The sequence below is a fragment of the Neovison vison genome, chromosome 13 (assembly GCF_020171115.1).
Source record: "Neovison vison isolate M4711 chromosome 13, ASM_NN_V1, whole genome shotgun sequence".
Lineage (NCBI taxonomy): Eukaryota > Metazoa > Chordata > Mammalia > Carnivora > Mustelidae > Neogale > Neogale vison.
In genome coordinates this window covers 39,183,327-39,200,062 of record NC_058103.1, presented here as the reverse complement: position 1 = coordinate 39,200,062, position 16,736 = coordinate 39,183,327, and the positions used below count along the sequence as shown (strand labels likewise).

Below are 16,736 nucleotides of genomic sequence, written 5' to 3'. Positions count from 1 at the left end.
TATGTGGAATTTAAGAAACAAAACAGATGAACATAGGGGAAGGGAAGGAAAAATAAAATAAGATGAAAACATAGACGGGAGGCAAATCATAAGAGATGCAGAGCTCCAGGAAACAAACTGAGAGTTGCTGGAGGGGTGGGGTGGGGGATGGGGTAACTGGGTGATGGGCATTAAGAAGGGCACCTGACGGAGTGTGCACTGGGTGTTATATGCAACTGATGAATCAGGTTTTTATCATAATTTATCAGTTGATAAATTCTACCTCTGAAAACTAATTTGAAAAAAAATCTATTGCTCAAAATAACTATATATACAGTAGGGTAATTTTAGAGTAGGCAGACTTAAAGATTATCTAGACGTTTCTTAAGATTCTAGATAACATACATGACTGTATTCCTTGGCATTCCTTTAAAACAATTACTAGAAATAAGCATGCTTCATTTGAGAACATAGATTAAAAAGTTTTTTTCTGACTCCCGGGAAAATGTATGCATGAAATAAACCTTTTTTCCTCTAAGCATAAAAAATAATTTAGATGACCAAGAGGACTGAGTCAGGAGTCAGGAGAAACAGATTTGACTTCAGGGAAATCATTTTTCCTGAGACCCCTTCCATCTATCTGATTCTGAAGTTAAAATACTCACTCCAAGCTGTGCAAAGTGACCTGGCATTATCAAGTTTCTATACAGTACTGGGCAAACTGTTGTTGTTTTCACTTTAATCCTCCAGTATTTGTCCTGCAAATTCGTATGCCAGATTTCTAGAGCTAGCAAGATTTTTCTCCCCACTCATTCCAGAAATTATGGAGAGCTTTCTATGTTGAAGGCAGGATTGCAAAACTTGCAATATTATGACTGTGTCACTCTCCCTGGGAATCCATGACTACCTGAAGAGCTGAATGCAGGTCACTGCTTCAGGGCCAACCTCAGACACATGAGGAAAACAGGGAACATCCAGTGTTCTACTTGCTCCCTGGGTCGGGACAGTGATTCCCCGAATTTGAGGGAATACAGGAGCAATCTCCAGACAGGCTTGTTAAAACACGGCTTTTTTTTTTTTTTTTTTTTTTTAAAAAAACACAGGGCTCTCACCCCAGCTTTATTGTGTCAGAATGGGTCTGTGTCTACAGTATGTCCACATTTTTACAGGTATGTTCTCTCCCACCCCTCCACACCTCTGCAAGTCATTTGTGGGCTTCACTCTCTCTCCCAAAATTCCCCCCCCACCCCCCGCCAAGAAAACCACGGTGTTGTAGGGATAACAGAGTCAGAGTCAGGAGCCAAGGAAGAGCTGCGTGACCCTGAGTGAGTTATAACATTTCTAGGTCTCAGTCTCTTCATCAGATGAAGTTGAACAGGAATCTCTACTGTCCCTTCCACACTCAAATGCTGCGTACTTTAAGAACCTAACATGTCAACTCGGTAAATCGTGAAGACGGGGAGAATTTACAAGGCTGTCTCAATCTGCGGTCCAAACACCCCAGCAAAGTTCTGGTAGCCCCCAGTTGCATGGAATTCCTCCCTCTGGTCCAGGCATCACACCAGGAGGAAAAGTGAGGCAAGGCTGGAATTGGAATTGATTGGGAGAATCTAAGAAGCTTGCAGGAAGAGTTCAGACAACTAGCCGGAAGGGTCCTTTGAAAACGGGAATCACTCTGCGTCCTCATCCTCGTCGTTCTGGTCCTGGTAGCGAATGTAGACCACCAGCATGACAAAGCCCATGATGATGCAGAGGGAGCCGACGACCAGGTAGGCGATGCCCAGGAAGGGGTTCTTGCCGCCCATCCAGGAGATGTTGCTGAAGACGATGAGCTTGTGGCCGCCGAAGGCGCGCACCGGGTAGTTGTAGGTGATGTTGACGAGGTAGGCGCCGCGCGGCAGCCCGGTGGAGTAGTTGCCCTGGCGGATGCGCGCGTACAGCTTGCGGAACGTGGGCAGCGCCGCGGTGCGCATCCACACCACGAAGTCCTGGTTGATGAAGCCGGTGTTGTTCGGGTCGGGGCTCAGCTCGTAGACCGGCCGGGGCCAGTTGGGCGGCGGGGCGGTGCCCTGGAAGGCGAGCGCCAGGCTGCCGTTCACCAGCGGCGGGTTGCGGAACTTGACGTGGCAGTCGGTCCACCAGGCGATGCCGGTGCGGTCGAGCGGCACCTCGACGTACGGCCCGCCGGGCTGGCGCTGGTGCCACAGCGAGAACGAGTCGTTGAAGAGGCTGTTGGCGATGGCGCCGCAGGGCGCGATGGGCAGGCCGGAGGCGCGGCGCTGGTAGGGGGCGCACTCGTTGGCCGGGTGGCGCAGCGCGCTCGCCAGCCCGCTCAGCTGCGTGTCGTCGCGGGACACGCTGTAGCGCCGGTTGTTCTGGTAGAAGTTGGTCAGCTCGTAGTAGAGGTACACCGGGCCCGGGAAGAGCTCCCGCAGCGAGAAGTACCAGGCGCACGAGCAGCGAAGCGGCGGCGCGCGGTCCTGGTCGGCCAGGGCGCACGCCGAGCAGTTGCCGGTGCCCGGGTTGCCCGTGTAGTCGTACTTGAGCTCCTTGATGCCGTTGGAGGAGTAGAAGAGGCCCAGGCCCAGGCCGATGAAGGCCAGGCCGGCGCAGAAGAAGAGCGGCAGCGCGATGCTGGCCGACAGCAGCGGCTGCCAGGCGGGGAGGCGTTGCTGCGTGAACGCGGTGTTGTCGGGCTGGTGGGCGCCCCGGGCCGTGGCGCTCCAGGTCATGGCGGCCGCGCCGGGTCGGACGAGGGACGGGCGGAGTGGCGCTCACGAGCGGCCAGCCGGGGGCGCCGCCCCTCCGCGCGGGGCGAGCCCGGGGGCTGCTCCCCGCCCCGCTTTCCGCAGGCTCAGGTGAGTTTGGGGGCTGGCCCCGCCTCCGGCCCCTGCACAGGTCAGTCTTAGCCTTCTCCTTGCCGTGACCTGAACCGCTCAGTTCCGCCTCTGCCCAGGTGAGCCGAGCCGGCTCCGCCCCTGCTGATAATGGGCAGCGGCGCCCCGCCTCTCCGGAGCGGAGCGGGGCGGGGTTGGTTTCCTCACCTGGCGGGCCCGAGGCTCGCGTTTCCTCCCGGTCTGGGTGGGTCCGGCCGCCAGCACCTCCTCCCCGAGGTGAGGGGCGGCCCCAGGCTGCGTCTGAGTGGCTCCTGCCTTGCTCAGGTACCACCTTCGCTTCCGCCTTCAAAGTAAGTAGAGAGCCTGGGCCAGTCTCTGCTGTTGATCACAGGAACTGCCACCTGTAGCAAGCATAAAGTTCACTGAGAGATTGCACCGGTGACCTGAAGGTTTCAGGTTATTAATTCTCTTTTATCTGGGGGTTGTGGAGGAGTGACTCTTGACCCTTTTGTCTTTGTAGGTTAACTTATGGACCCCCTTTTAGTCAACTTCTAACCACAAATTGTAATACCGAGAGATTACACTATAGCAAATCTGTTAGTCATTCAATGTCAGCAATTCAAATTCTAGCATATTTTTTAAAAGACTAATGCTTTTCCGGCCAGGCATGGCAGTCTGGGTGCAAAGCTAAAAAAAGTAGAAAGTTCTCTAAAAATAAAGTTGGTCTTTAAAAAAAGAGAATCACAGACCACAAGAGAGAGGTTCAAAGCCTTTAAATATCTCTCTAGCTGCTGGAAAAACCACACAAGGGTAAAAATGCACTGGACTACCTGTGATTTCCTTTTCTTTTCAGATTCTTTGCCTGACTGGAGAAAGGCCCAATCCAAGGTCCCCAAAGACCTACCTGCTATCCACAGTCAAGGACTTTGGGAATGGTTTGGCCTAGGGAGGTGAACTATCGGGATTTATAGGACTTATTTTAAAGAGAACCCAAATGAGCTCTGGGTCATTGCTTGGGATTCTGGCTTTTATGTGCCATATACACAAGGGGGTATCAGGCCATTTCAGCTTTGTGCTAAATTCTCCCTAGGTGTTGAGGGGTTCCCGCCTTTCCTCCAGCTCATAAAATGCAAATAACTTAAATATTTTCTTTATTACACTTTTGCACCTAGAATAACAGGTTGCCTTCAGGAGTTGATGAAAACCCATTGAAATTTGGAAAGTTAAAATTCTTGCAAAATTAAACAACAAGAATTTTTAAAAGCATCACCCAAGTGTTCACGCTTATGATAAGTACTATAGAAGACAGAAGAGAATTTGACTAAAAAGGACCCTTGACTTCAAAGCATTTGCAGTCTATTAGGGGATATATATTACTTTGAAGTAAAAAAAATCGAAAGACACAATAGACAGCATATAGTCAAGTACCAAATTGCACTTTACAGGAATGATACTAAAAATTAAAAAGTAATATTGTTTTGACAATAAAAAATTCATTATCTTGTTGAATGGAATGAATGCAGGTTAGAGGCTTTATCTGTTAGAGGTCACTGAGGGAGAGTCAGATGACTTGAATTCCACTTCCCTCATGTCTAATTGTACCCCAAGAGAGGAATATTCTAACATTGCCAACAAGTTCCTGAAGTCTGAATCAATCTTCACTACACCTTTTCTTCAATAAGATAAAAGAACAAACAGTTCTCTGTATCATTATGGTTGAGTTCCATCTACACTTCTCATCAAATCATCAGTCAGCTTGACAGAAAGTACACAAAACTAGTCTCTAGGAAGAAATTCAGTCCTCAAAACTTAATCTAACACCACCACTCCCCTAAAAGTCTGAGCCCCCCTGTTGAGCTGAGAGCCCTTCCCTGGATGGAAGGCAACCATTCATTCATTCTTCTAATTAAGGTGAAACCAGAGTGTTCCAAAAGTCAAGAGAAGAGACTATTTCAAGACAGGGAATGGTCAACAGGGTGAAACACAGCTGAGGGTTCAAGTGAGATAAGAAATGAAAAGGAGTCAAGGCATTTGACTTCTGTGGGAGCAGTTTGGGTGTTGGGGTGGGAAGAGTCAGGTTCTATCAGGTGAAGGAAAGGGGAAATGGAGACAAGTGAGGTAGAACAACTCTTTAGAAATGTGGGGATGGGGAGGAAGGAGAAAGGCAAGTGGTAGTCATTGTGAAGAGGACATATTTCAGAGGAAAGGCTTCTTTATAGAGGAAAGACTACTGCTTATTCTGAGGGAAAAAGATTATAATTCAGGCAAGGTTGCAGATGGGTGATCCTGGGTGGCACAAAGGCAGGAACAGGCAAGGGGTCCAGAGGACAGGTGCAGGTGAGGTTACCTCACCCCAGAAGTTAGATGACATGGAATAAAGATGGATGCAGAATGTAACTGGGCTGTGGGCTCAGCTCAAGAGAAGGAAGTTTTAACTTAATAATTTCCTCTGTGCACTAAAATGCAGGGTCATCTCCAAAGGAAAGAGTGAGAGGACGAGGAGAGGGAACTGACCAGGGATACAGGAAGGGATGTTGAGTGGCTTGGTCTAGGGGAGTCCCCTCCATCCGGACTGAGAGATGGTGAATGACTGAACATGTCCAGTGGATGGGGGCTTTCAGGGAAGGGGAATTGGAAAGATAGAGGTTCAAGCTAGTGTTGTTCTTGGGGCGGGGTGGCTAAAGGATACACCTTAGTATGTAAGCTGAATGGCAAAGAAAATGAAACCAAGCCTATGGATCAAAGGAGAACATAGAAGTCAGACACTGGGAGTCCTAATGATGTTCATGAGCAGGTGGCATGAAAGCCGGGAGGGGAAAAGTGCTGATACAAGATGGGATGTTAGAGGTGGAGCTGTACTGAGATCTGGGTATATGTCCTATTTCCTCCACCAACTTGTAACGTCTGAGAGGTCAAGGATTGATACACATCCTGGTTGTCCCTCCGAATGCACTGTATAATGAAAATTCTAATCTTATGTCTTTAAATTGATTATACATGTTGTCATGGAGCATTAAAGGACACTTGGATCATGTTAACTCAATTCTTAGTTTTCAGTACCAATAAAGTGAAGAAATGAGCTCATTCTAAACAATTCTTTATTGCCTCTCTTCATTACAAAGAGAACTCGAAGTGAAAGAAAAATGAATTCTTAATCACAATACTCTCAAAATTACTTCATTTCCTCCTTTTGTCTTCCCGATTTTATCTGTATAAATATCTAATCTCTGGTGGAATAATATAAAAATACGATTATTATCATCATTCTACTTGTTAAGTTACCTCCTTTTGGAATAAGGAATAAAATATTCTCTATATTTCTTTGTGGTCTTCATAAATTTTTAAATGGTCTTAAAATTCATGGGTCTACCATATATAACTACTTCTTTTTATTGTTGGGTATTATATTATTTCCAGTTTTTCAGTATTCCAAATAATATGGTAGTGGACATCTTTTGCATGTAACTTTTCTTTTCAGCTATAAATTTCTGAGTAAGAAAGACTTAAAAGTTAAACTCCTTAGGGTGCCTGGGTGACTCACTTGGTTAAGTGTCTGCCTTTGGCTCAGGTCAAGACTCCAGGGTCCTGGGATAGAGTCCTACATCGGGCTCCCTGCTCAACAAGGAGTCTGATTCTCCTTCTGCGTCTCCCCCAACTTGTTCCCTCTCTCTCACTCTCTTTTTCTGTCTCTCTCTCAAATAAATAAATAAAATCTTAAAAAAAAAAAAGTCAAACTCTTTAAAGGTACATAGTGCTAGAAACTCTGATACAGCCCCAGTAATGTGAACTTTGCTATGTTCACCAAAACTGCCAACAAAACCTATTGTTAACCACAGAATGTATTTAGTCTATGCTAATAGGCTACCAGATACTAAGAGAAGCAGTATAGGATAGGGGAAAGAATGCAGCTTGACATTAAGGAAGTCCAAGTTCTATCTAGTTCCCCTTGGTCAGTTTGCTTAACTATCCTGATCTGAGTGCTTACCTGTATGAGTGTATTTGCCAAAATGATAGTGACTGTCTTTTTCCATGCAAAGATTTCTGTTCCTGGTAATCTCAAGGGGTGTCCTGTATACTGACTCATTGGTTGGTTAGCTTTTATGGAGTTGTACCTGCTGTGGGCCAGTCACTCTCTAAGTGCTTTAGATACATTATCTCATCTAATTCACACCACAAACCTAGGTGGGAAGTACTGTCATTAAACCCACTGAGCTGATGCAGAACTAAGATTTAGGCTCAGGAAGTAGAGGCTGACCAAGTTCTCATGGAGGTAAACAAGCGGTCAGGAAGTTGAAGGCCAACTTAATTCTTATGTCTTGCATTTTCAAGGACTACACTATAATGCCTGGGCATGCTTTCTCTTAAAAGAACCCCAAACACTTTAACATTAAACCAGTTTTTGGTATTGCCATTCTTCTCTTATACAAAGATAGGAGAATTCCACACCACTGGATAGAGAGTCCCACGATATCTGAGTTGCCTTATTTTTGTTTAACAAAAGCTTTTGTTTTGAGGCCAACTTTTGTTTAGCATGCCTATTTCTCTAGCTAAAGGAAAAATAACTTCACTTGTCTGTCTATATTCAGTTTTTGCATTTATTTCTTTTAATTCATGACTATATATCTTACTGTAATAGAGGCAGGATTTTTAATTGGTGTTTCCTTACATAAGTTTATACTACTGAGTATTGTTGCCTATTACTCTGCCCATGGGTCAGCTTTTATTTAAAAGGAATCAAATTAAATTGCTTCATAAAATTACAGCATATGTTCAGAAAAAAATTCACTGTGCCTGGACTTCATTTTTCATTAAAAACTGTATTCAACAGATTTCCTGTTTTCAAAAATTATGAGTTGGTACCCCCTAGTGGAAGATACAAAGCAATTTCAGTTAACTACTACTAAAAGCACTGGAGGTGCAAAAGACAGGAAAGAATTCTCTGCTCCTTGCTGTGGTGTTTTAGAGTCTCCTGTCACTACCTTATTGAGAAACAGTGGAGGTCAGTCGTGTGCAGAGCTGCAGGGGGGAGTATGGAAGAAAAATGGGAATGAGATAGGTGACAATAGGTCTTCAGCAGCATTGGCTTTAGGTATGGGATGGCCATATTGAAAGGCAGTGGATAAATCAGCCAGGATGGGATTGGACTTGAGTTGTGTGGTTGGTGTTTGTTTGTAGGGTGTCTGTTGAGGTGGTTATGGGCCACCCTTCTCTGCCATCCCCCTGTCCCTGAGGGGATGAAACTCACTGGTTTGGGGATGGCCTCACTGAGGACTGTGGCCTCACTGAGGACTATGATACACATACTGGCTTTCTCTTACACATGGCGACAGTATCTGTTTTAAACTTTAGGAGTCCTTCACTTAGGTATCAGGACAAAATAGCTAAGCACTTAAAAATTTTCAAAAAGTTACCAGGTTGTGAAATGAAATAAAGTAGATGTCTGTTGCCATGAGAGGGCAAAGCCATATGTCCTAACGTCCATACGCTGGGGAGGGAGGGCTGACCTCTTAGGAAAACTGGAGGTGCCCAAGAAAGATGTGCTTAGATGCTCTTCTCTGCTGGATAGCATCAATAAACTGAACAAACATACGTTGAATTCTGTTATCCAGATCACTGATTTAAATGTTTAAATACCTTGCCCCAACACCCCTTGAACCAGTAGTTGTCATGTGTGCTGATGAATATTGACTTGTTAATATTCAACCGGGAGAGGGTATATCCTTGGAGGGTTGCAGGCATCCCTGGCCTTTCTCTCGGAATAGTAAATCTGAACTTGTGGCTGTGTTTAAAATTTTAGTTTTCTTTCTATAGGAAAAAGTAACATGAGGATGGCTTGCATTGCATCAAATTCTAAACCCAAGTTTGGGACTCTACAGGGACCAGGATCCTAGATGATACCTTACCCAGTGTTTTCCAAACTGGCCATGTAGCAAAATCATTAGGGGGGAGGGCAGTGTTTAAAAATACACATTCCTAATCTCACAAAACAAACTGAGGGTTGCCGGGGGTGGGGGTAGGGAGAGGGTGGTGGGGTTATAGACATTGGGGAGGATATGTGTTATGGTGAGTGCTGTGAAGTCTGTAAATCTGGCGATTCACAGACCTGTACCCCTGGGGCTAATAATACATTGTATGTTTATAAAAAAAATTTAAAAATTACTAAAAAAAAAAATACACATTCCATCTGACTTTTGCCACTAAGTCATAATCTCCAGGGGCTGGTGCCCAGGAAGCTTACCCAGAGCAATCTGATCATCGCCCATTGCTGGGAGCCACCAACCTACTCCAGCCTCAGAATCCATCTGGGGAATTCTCTTTGATCTTAGTAAGAATTTCTGCGACGCAAGGAACGGAAACCCAAGCCAGCTTTAGTAAAGGGCCTGCTATTGTTTAAAGATGAGGAATCTCGCACAAGGAAGGAACTGAAGGAAATTGATTTGGCTCTCCCATGAGTAGAAAGTCATTGGGTAGCTCCCTTCTCTCTGTTTGTCGTGTTTGTCATGGCTTCTCTCTGCATTTTGGCAGGCCACCCTCTTCAGCACGGCTTTTAGTTTTGGTCCTCCCAGTCTTGGGCTTTGCATGGCTTTGGGTTGCCACAGTTCTGACTCAAATACCAGTGCTGGATCACCTTACCGCCCTTGCTCACTCCACCATACATGTTCTTCAGTTCAGGAGAGACTCCAGGCTGGGCCAGGGGTCTGGCCTTGGTTCAATCTATTGTGACGGGTGGGGAGAGGTCCCATGACACGCAAAATGGTTGCCTATATCCACCTCCTCAGTAAAAGTGGAAGGGACTCTTCCAAAGGAGGGGAAATACAGTCTGGCTAAGCACTCAAGGGAGGTACACTAAATGTTACAGCTCTTTTAGAATTTGTCTAGTAGGTTTTCCAGTCTTCACCAGAAGACTCCCCCATGGAAAACAAAACAAACAAACAAACAAACAAACAAAAAGTCCACTATATATTTGTAACATCCCCATGAGGGAATCATTTGGGAATGATTGGGATATCATTGGGAATGAAACTTATTTCAGGAAGTGAACACTTCCTGAAACAAGGAGCTCACCATTCTCTGAGGTCCGTTCCTTTTCCAGTTCTAAGTACTCAATGGCTTCTTTGGTAATGACCATGATGTATTCTAAGTTCATTCTCTGCAGTAATACAGAATAAACTTATTCCTCGGTCTCTAAGAATCTGAAGATGGCTATTGTGTTCATCTCAAGATTTTTATTTCCACACCGTATATGCTTAGTTCCTTGTCATGGTCCTTTCTGGATCTAGACGCTCATCATGCTGGGTTCCTTCCTTCGCAAATAGCTTGAGTTAATGGTTGTTCTCATTGAAGAATTTGCTGACTTAAAAATTATAGTTTTTCTTAAAGGATTGAGAGTCGCTTTAAAATATGCAATAGAACCACCCCCAAAATACTTCAAACCAAAAGTATGAGGGCAAAAGGGATACATTTTGTAAAATAAGCAGGCGCTGGAGGAGAAATTGGTTCATGAAGCCCATGAGAGCCTGTGGCTTGCTCAGGGTGGGCTGCAAGAGTGCTTCTTCAGCTTTCTAGTGGCCAGCCTAAAGGGAGAGTGAGGAATCACTGCATTCATGAGAGAAAAAAACAAGCCACTGGCCCAGAAGAATTTAAATGATTTCTGGTGCAAAGAACAGGAAACATATTTCTCCTTGGGGTTCTCTGGGAGAAGATGTCATAAAACCAGGTAAACAATATCTTTAACAATATCCTTGAAGTAAATATTGTAGTCATTTCCTAGGACTCTTTCTGACAATATCTGCCAAAAGGAGACACAATGGTGTTTGGAGAAAGCACAATTCAGTGAAGCCTCTGGAGTGAGGCTCTATGATCCAGACTGGGTGCCACTTTGTGGATCTTTGCCCCAGTGTCTGTGGATGGGTATTAAGAGGATCTAGCAATGGTTTTCAAGCTGTGCTCTGAGGGTCCCATCAGAGGTGGGAGGGACTTCAAGCTTCCGATCCCTCCCTTGTGTCCCGTTCTCTGACTCTAGGATTCTAGAAAAACATGGTTTGAAGAATGTGTCTAGGGCTAAAAAGGAAATTTGAAAACCACTGATATAAAAGAATGGGTCACTGCTATCCCTCAGATAACCTATCATAGATAATGCTCATTTCCCAAAGTTTTCAATAGTCAAGGAGCAGTGGTGATTTCCAAGATTAAACACCCTGATAAGTTCCTAAGGCACAGAACCTCTGTGTTGCCAGCTGAACTCAGAGCCATATGTTTTAATAATCAAGCAAGCTAGGGAGTGCTTGGCAACTTCTTATTAAATCTGAGGTGCCTAACAAGGACATATGGTGGACAGAAGGTCACTGCTCCTTCACTTGGAGGTGGGCTAGGAAAGGACTGTCTGTTAGTGCTCAGATTCTCCTTAGGAACTAATTTGGTGTTTGCTCTAACAAGATGATACAGTACAACCTCAATGATTTTAGCCTGAAAAATATTTAAATCTTATAACCACATATTCATTTTATCCATAAGCAAATCACAGTAACTCACTCATAGAACATCTTGCTTTTTATACTGAAAAGTATATACATAAGTTTAAAAATGTAGTATATATAAAACTATATAAAAGATGATGATTTTGGATTCAGAACATCTAGTTTTTCTTTGTGATAATAACAGATAGTATCAGCTGTGTATTAAGGCCATTCTGGTTTTGATACTAAGGAAAACCAGGCATTGATGTGTCAGAGAAAGCCCACTTCTCTATTCCTTGTGATTGGAAAAGGTGCCATTTCTGATCCATCAAGGGACTGTAATTCCTGACTTTGAAACACGGTGGCATGAAGTGCAGGTTCCTTATAAGCCTTGTGACTAAGGGTGGGAATGGGCCTTGACAATCAATACTGAGCACGAGGATCTTGGACTGATTTCAGTCCTCAAAGATTATGGACAGATCAATAAAAGATACAAACACTCTTAGGTTTTTCTTATCACATTGTACCACAAGGTTGACAAAGACTTTAATAATGATCAGTGGTGGAATAGCTAAGCCTACAGCTCACTTTGTGTAGAGCACTGGCCCAAGAGTCCTAGAACTTTACAATTTATCAAGCAGGAAGGTGATATGCATGTTAGATAGACCACCTAGTAAATTAGGAGTAAGTAAATAATTGCCCTGAGGAAAAATGTAATAGACTAAACTCTGGGCCAATTGATAAGGAGAAATTTCCAACAAAATACCACCAACAAAGGCTCTTCCCCATCTATTCACAAAATCATGTAATAACTCAATATATTTTAAGTTCTGTGGGTATCATGTATACATATGAGGATCCCTGTGTTTTACAATGGCAGGTGATCAGTAAAAGTGTGAAATTGCAAATTAATTATATGTAAACTAATCTTTATTACTCTCCCAAGATGACAATAAGCATCTGTTGGGGCAAAACCCAAAATGCCTGATTGACCACAGCTGCACCGATTGATAGAACTCTACCTTCTCAGAGGGCCTGTCAGCTACTGCCCAAAGCAGATGTCTCTGGCTACCTGCAGACCCTTTTTACCTAATTTCAAATGACCAGGGCAGGTACAGCACCCCAGAGTCCAAGAGCCTGTCTGGGGAGCAAGGATGACACCAACAAAGACCAGGCTTGTGAAGAGCAGGTCCCAACTCTTCCTTCCAGAAGCAGCAGCACCCAGTGTGCCCTCCCTGTAGGTTCACACAAGCCACCTCAGATTATCTTTACATTCACTTTGGGACATGAGGCCTCATCCCAACATCAAAATGGCAGAATTACCTCTGTCCAGTTTGTACAAACACTTGTCACTTGGTTCCCAAAACAGCTGAAGATAAACCTTTTTTTAGGGAATAAATTAAGTGAGATGGGATCTCTCTATTAGAAGGGGTCTGTGGATGATCGGCCTTCTCCAAGAATTTTGTTTAGCTCCATTTTTTAAAAATGTGCTTCATGATAGACACTGGTCCCAGTATCTGACTGGTCTGCAAACTTAGAGTAGTTAGCTTCTTTAGCAAAGTTTTGAAAAGTTAGCATCCAAGGAAGCAGCCACTATCTGAATGTCAGGACTTCTCCCAAGAAAATCTTACCACGGAAAATTGCCACAGAACTTGCCTATTAACAGAGTGGATGGCCAAGCTCTTCTGAAATAACGATATATTTATATTGAGTTTTACATTTTACATCTTCCTAGGTGGCCATTTACAGTTCTCCTCACTTGTGTTGTGCCATTAATCTTGCTATGCTTTGTTTGTTGATGCCTGATTGAGGTGGACAGGTCAGTCAGTTGGCCTTCACTCCCTTCTTGGAGTCAGTGTCCTCCCCATTCCCAGAAATATGGGACTTGGACAGAGACACTAGACAGGTACTGTTTGAAGTTTTATACCTGTTATTAAGTTTTTTATCAATTTAGGGTCATAATTCCCAGTAAGATGACTTATGTTAATTTTTTAAAATTTAAATTCATTTAGCCAACATATAGTAAGTACCTCATTAGTTTCAGATGTAGAGTTCAGTAATTCTTGAGTTGCATATAGTACCCAGGGCTCATCACCTCATGTTCCCTCCTTAGTGCCCATCACCCACTTACCCCATTCCCCACCCCACCCCTGCCCACCTCCCCTCCAGTAATTCTCAAGTTTCCTGTAGTTAAGAGTCTCTCATAGTTTGTTACCTCTCTGATTATTTCCCATTCAGTTTTCCCTCCCTTCCTTATGATCCTCTGTGCTGTTTCTTATTCCACATGTGAGTGAAATCATATAATTGTCTTTCTCTGATGGACTTGCTTCGCTCCACATAATACCCTCTAGTTCCATCCATGTCAGTGTAAATAGCAAATATTCATCCTTTCTGATGGCTGAGTATTAGCATATATATGTATGTATATACACACACATACATACATACCACATGTTCTTTAATCCATTCATCTGTCAGTGGGCATCTTGGCTCCTTCCACAGTTTGGCTACTGCAGACAATGCTGCTATAAACAGTGGGGTGCATGTGCCCCTTCAGATCATTATATTTATATCTTTGGGGTAAATGCCTAGTAGTGCAATTGTTGGGTCATAGGATAGCTCTGTTTTTAACTTCTCGAGGAACCTACATACTGTTTTCCAGAATGGCTATACCACCACTGTTAGATCTTCTTGTTGGATAGACCCTTTAAGCATGATATAGTGTCCCTCTACATCCCTTACTACAGTCTTTGATTTAAAGTCTAATTTGTTTTCTGTAAGGATATCTACCCTAGTTTTCTTTTGATGTCCATTAGCAAGATAAATTATTCTCCACTCCCTCATTTTCAATATGGAGGTGACTTTGTGTCTAAAATAAGTCTCTTGTGGACAGCATATGGATGGGTCTTCCTTTTTTATCCAATCTGATACCCTACATCTTTTGACTGAAATATTTAGCCCATTTACATTCAGAGTAACTATTGAAAGATATGAATTTAGTGCTGTTGTATTATCTTAAAGTCACTGTTTCTGTATATTGTCTCTGTTCTTTTCTGTTCTGTTACTTTTGAGCTGTCTCTTTGCTTACAGGATACCTTTAATATTTCTTGCAGGGCTGGTTTGGTGATCATAAATTCCTTTTTTTCCCCCCTGTTTATCCTGGAAGCTCTTTATCTCTCCTTTCATTCTGCAAGAGAGCCTTGCTGGATAAAGTATTCTTGCCTGCATGTTTTTCTCATTTATTACCCTGAATTTATCGTGTCAGTCCTTTCTGGCCTGCCAGGTCTCTGTGGGTAGGTATTCTGCCAGTCTAATGTTTTTACCCCCTTAGGTTAAGGACCTCTTGTCTCTAGTGCTTTCAGGATTTTCTCTTTATCCCTGAGATTTGCAAGCTTCACTATCTTATGTTGGGGTGATGATATATTGTCATTGATTTTGAGGGGGCTTCTTTTTGCCTCCTGGACTCAAACGTCCCTTTCCTTACTCAGATTAGGGAAGTTCTCAGCTATGATTTGCTCAAATATACCTTCTGTCCCTCTCTCTTTCTTCTTCCTTTGGAACCCCAATAATTCCAGTTGTTTTGCTTTATGGTAGTGCTGATTTCTAGAAGCCTCCTCTCATGTTCCATTATCTGTTTTTCTCAATTTTCCTCAGTTTCCTTACTTTCCATTACTTTGTGTTCTGTGTCACTGACTCCCTCTTCTGCCTCACTTACCTTAGCCATTAGAGCATACATTTTAGGATACATTTCAGTTAAAGCATTTTTTTATTTCAGCCTGATTAGATTTTAGTTCTTTTACTTTGGCACTAAGAGATTCTCTAGTGTCTTTAATGTGTTTTGAAGCCCAGCAAGTTAAAATTGTTTTTCTAAATTCTAGGTCAGACACTTTACTTATATCCATATTGATTAAATCTCTGGCAGAAAATATTACCTCTGGTTCTTTGGCTGTGAATTTCTCCTTCTAGTAATTTTGTCCAGAGAAAAATAGATGAACAGGAACAAAATAAAAAAATATCAACCACAAATCCAGCAAAATACACACTAGATAAATCTGAAGAGATCTGAAATCAGTGCAGGAGTTTTTTAGTTCTGTGTGATCCATAAACTTAGTGTTCGCCTGATGTTCCTTCTGGTCTTCTGGGGGAGGCCCTGTTGCACTGATTCTCAGGTGTCTTCGTCTGGGTGGAGTTGTACCACCCCTTGCCAGAGGCCAGGCTCAGTATAAGTGGATTCATGTTGTTCTATGTGGCTTTGTTCCCTGAAGGCCTTCCATGCCACTTTAGAGGATGAAAAAAATATGAAAATGGCAGTGGCCTAATCTCCAGCCCCAGAGCTGAAGGATCATGGTCCCCACTCTTCATTGCACCCTCAGGGAAAAGCAGTCAGTCACATTTGTTTGTGCCAAGCTGTAGACTCCTGAGGTGTGCACCCATGCCAATCTTCCTGCAGGAGGGAGGAGGGTTGCTGCAGTTCTGCCACTTGTTGGGCCCCTACTTGGAGAGCAGTCACCTGATCATGCCTGGGCTTGTGGTTTATGGCAATGCCTCGCTGAAAGCTCACCCCCGGGCTTGCTGATTGTAGCCTGCTTTCCTGCTCCAATCCTTGGGAACTCTGCTGCACTCACACATCTCTGTTCTTTCTGTGACCCTGGGGACCCAGGGAGAGATCACCCTGTCCCACCTAGGATTCTGTCCCACGTTGCCACCTGAGCACCTTTTAAGCAGGGATGTTTTCCACTGGAGAGAAGTCTAAAAGTTCCAATTTTGCACTTTGCCACTATATCACTTTCTGGTAGCTGACTTATAGAGGCTCTGTCCCAGTTTATCTTCTGATATATCCCCTCAGATTCACTTCTCTGCAACTCCTACCATGCAATAAGTGGTCACTTTCCTATTTTTAGAATTGCAGCTATTTTTTCTTAGATCTCAGTTAGAATTCACAGGTGTTTATAATGGTTTGATAGATATCTAGCTGAATTCAAGGGACCAGATGAAGCGAGAGTTCCCTACTCTTCTACCATCTTCCCTCCAGACAATTTACAGTAATTCTTTAAATCTGATATATTAGCCAGCCCTCCTAGCTTATGTCATCCAAATATTTGATTAACATACCTCTTCACTTAAGTCACTAATCAAAATGTTGACTAGATTTGGCTAAATGTTGATGTTGACTAGGTGGTGGATTTGTTTGATGGAGCATAAGATTAACATTCAATATGTTGTTGTAGATCTATTTGTTGTCTGAAAAGATGGGCCTGGTACATTGAAAAATGAAAAAAAAATCATGTAATGTTATGCATTTCTGATTCCACTGTCAAAATATGTGTGCATGTGTATAAAGATAGAAAAGTGTCTGGAAAGAGATGTACCAAGCAAGTCGGTGGTTACCTTGAGTGGCTGGGCTACTAGTCATTTTTCATTTTTTTAAAACACTTGTATGTATCTTCTGAAAAATAATTTAGTA

The 16,736-nt window shown here is 43.4% G+C and overlaps 1 protein-coding gene and 1 non-coding gene across 2 annotated transcripts; one reads left to right on the top strand and one right to left on the bottom strand.

Moving 5' to 3' along the window:
- Nucleotides 1-1,085: 1,085 nt before the first annotated feature.
- On the bottom strand, nt 1,086-2,764 carry TMEM30B (transmembrane protein 30B). The gene has a single exon (XM_044229590.1). It carries the CDS (start codon nt 2,709-2,711, stop codon nt 1,650-1,652), a length of 1,062 nt encoding a protein of 353 aa, XP_044085525.1. The 5' UTR covers nt 2,712-2,764; the 3' UTR covers nt 1,086-1,649.
- Nucleotides 2,765-9,664: 6,900 nt separating this feature from the next.
- LOC122894935 lies at nt 9,665-9,726 on the top strand. The gene has a single exon (XR_006381925.1). It is a non-coding gene; the product is annotated as a U7 small nuclear RNA (small nuclear RNA).
- Nucleotides 9,727-16,736: the final 7,010 nt, after the last annotated feature.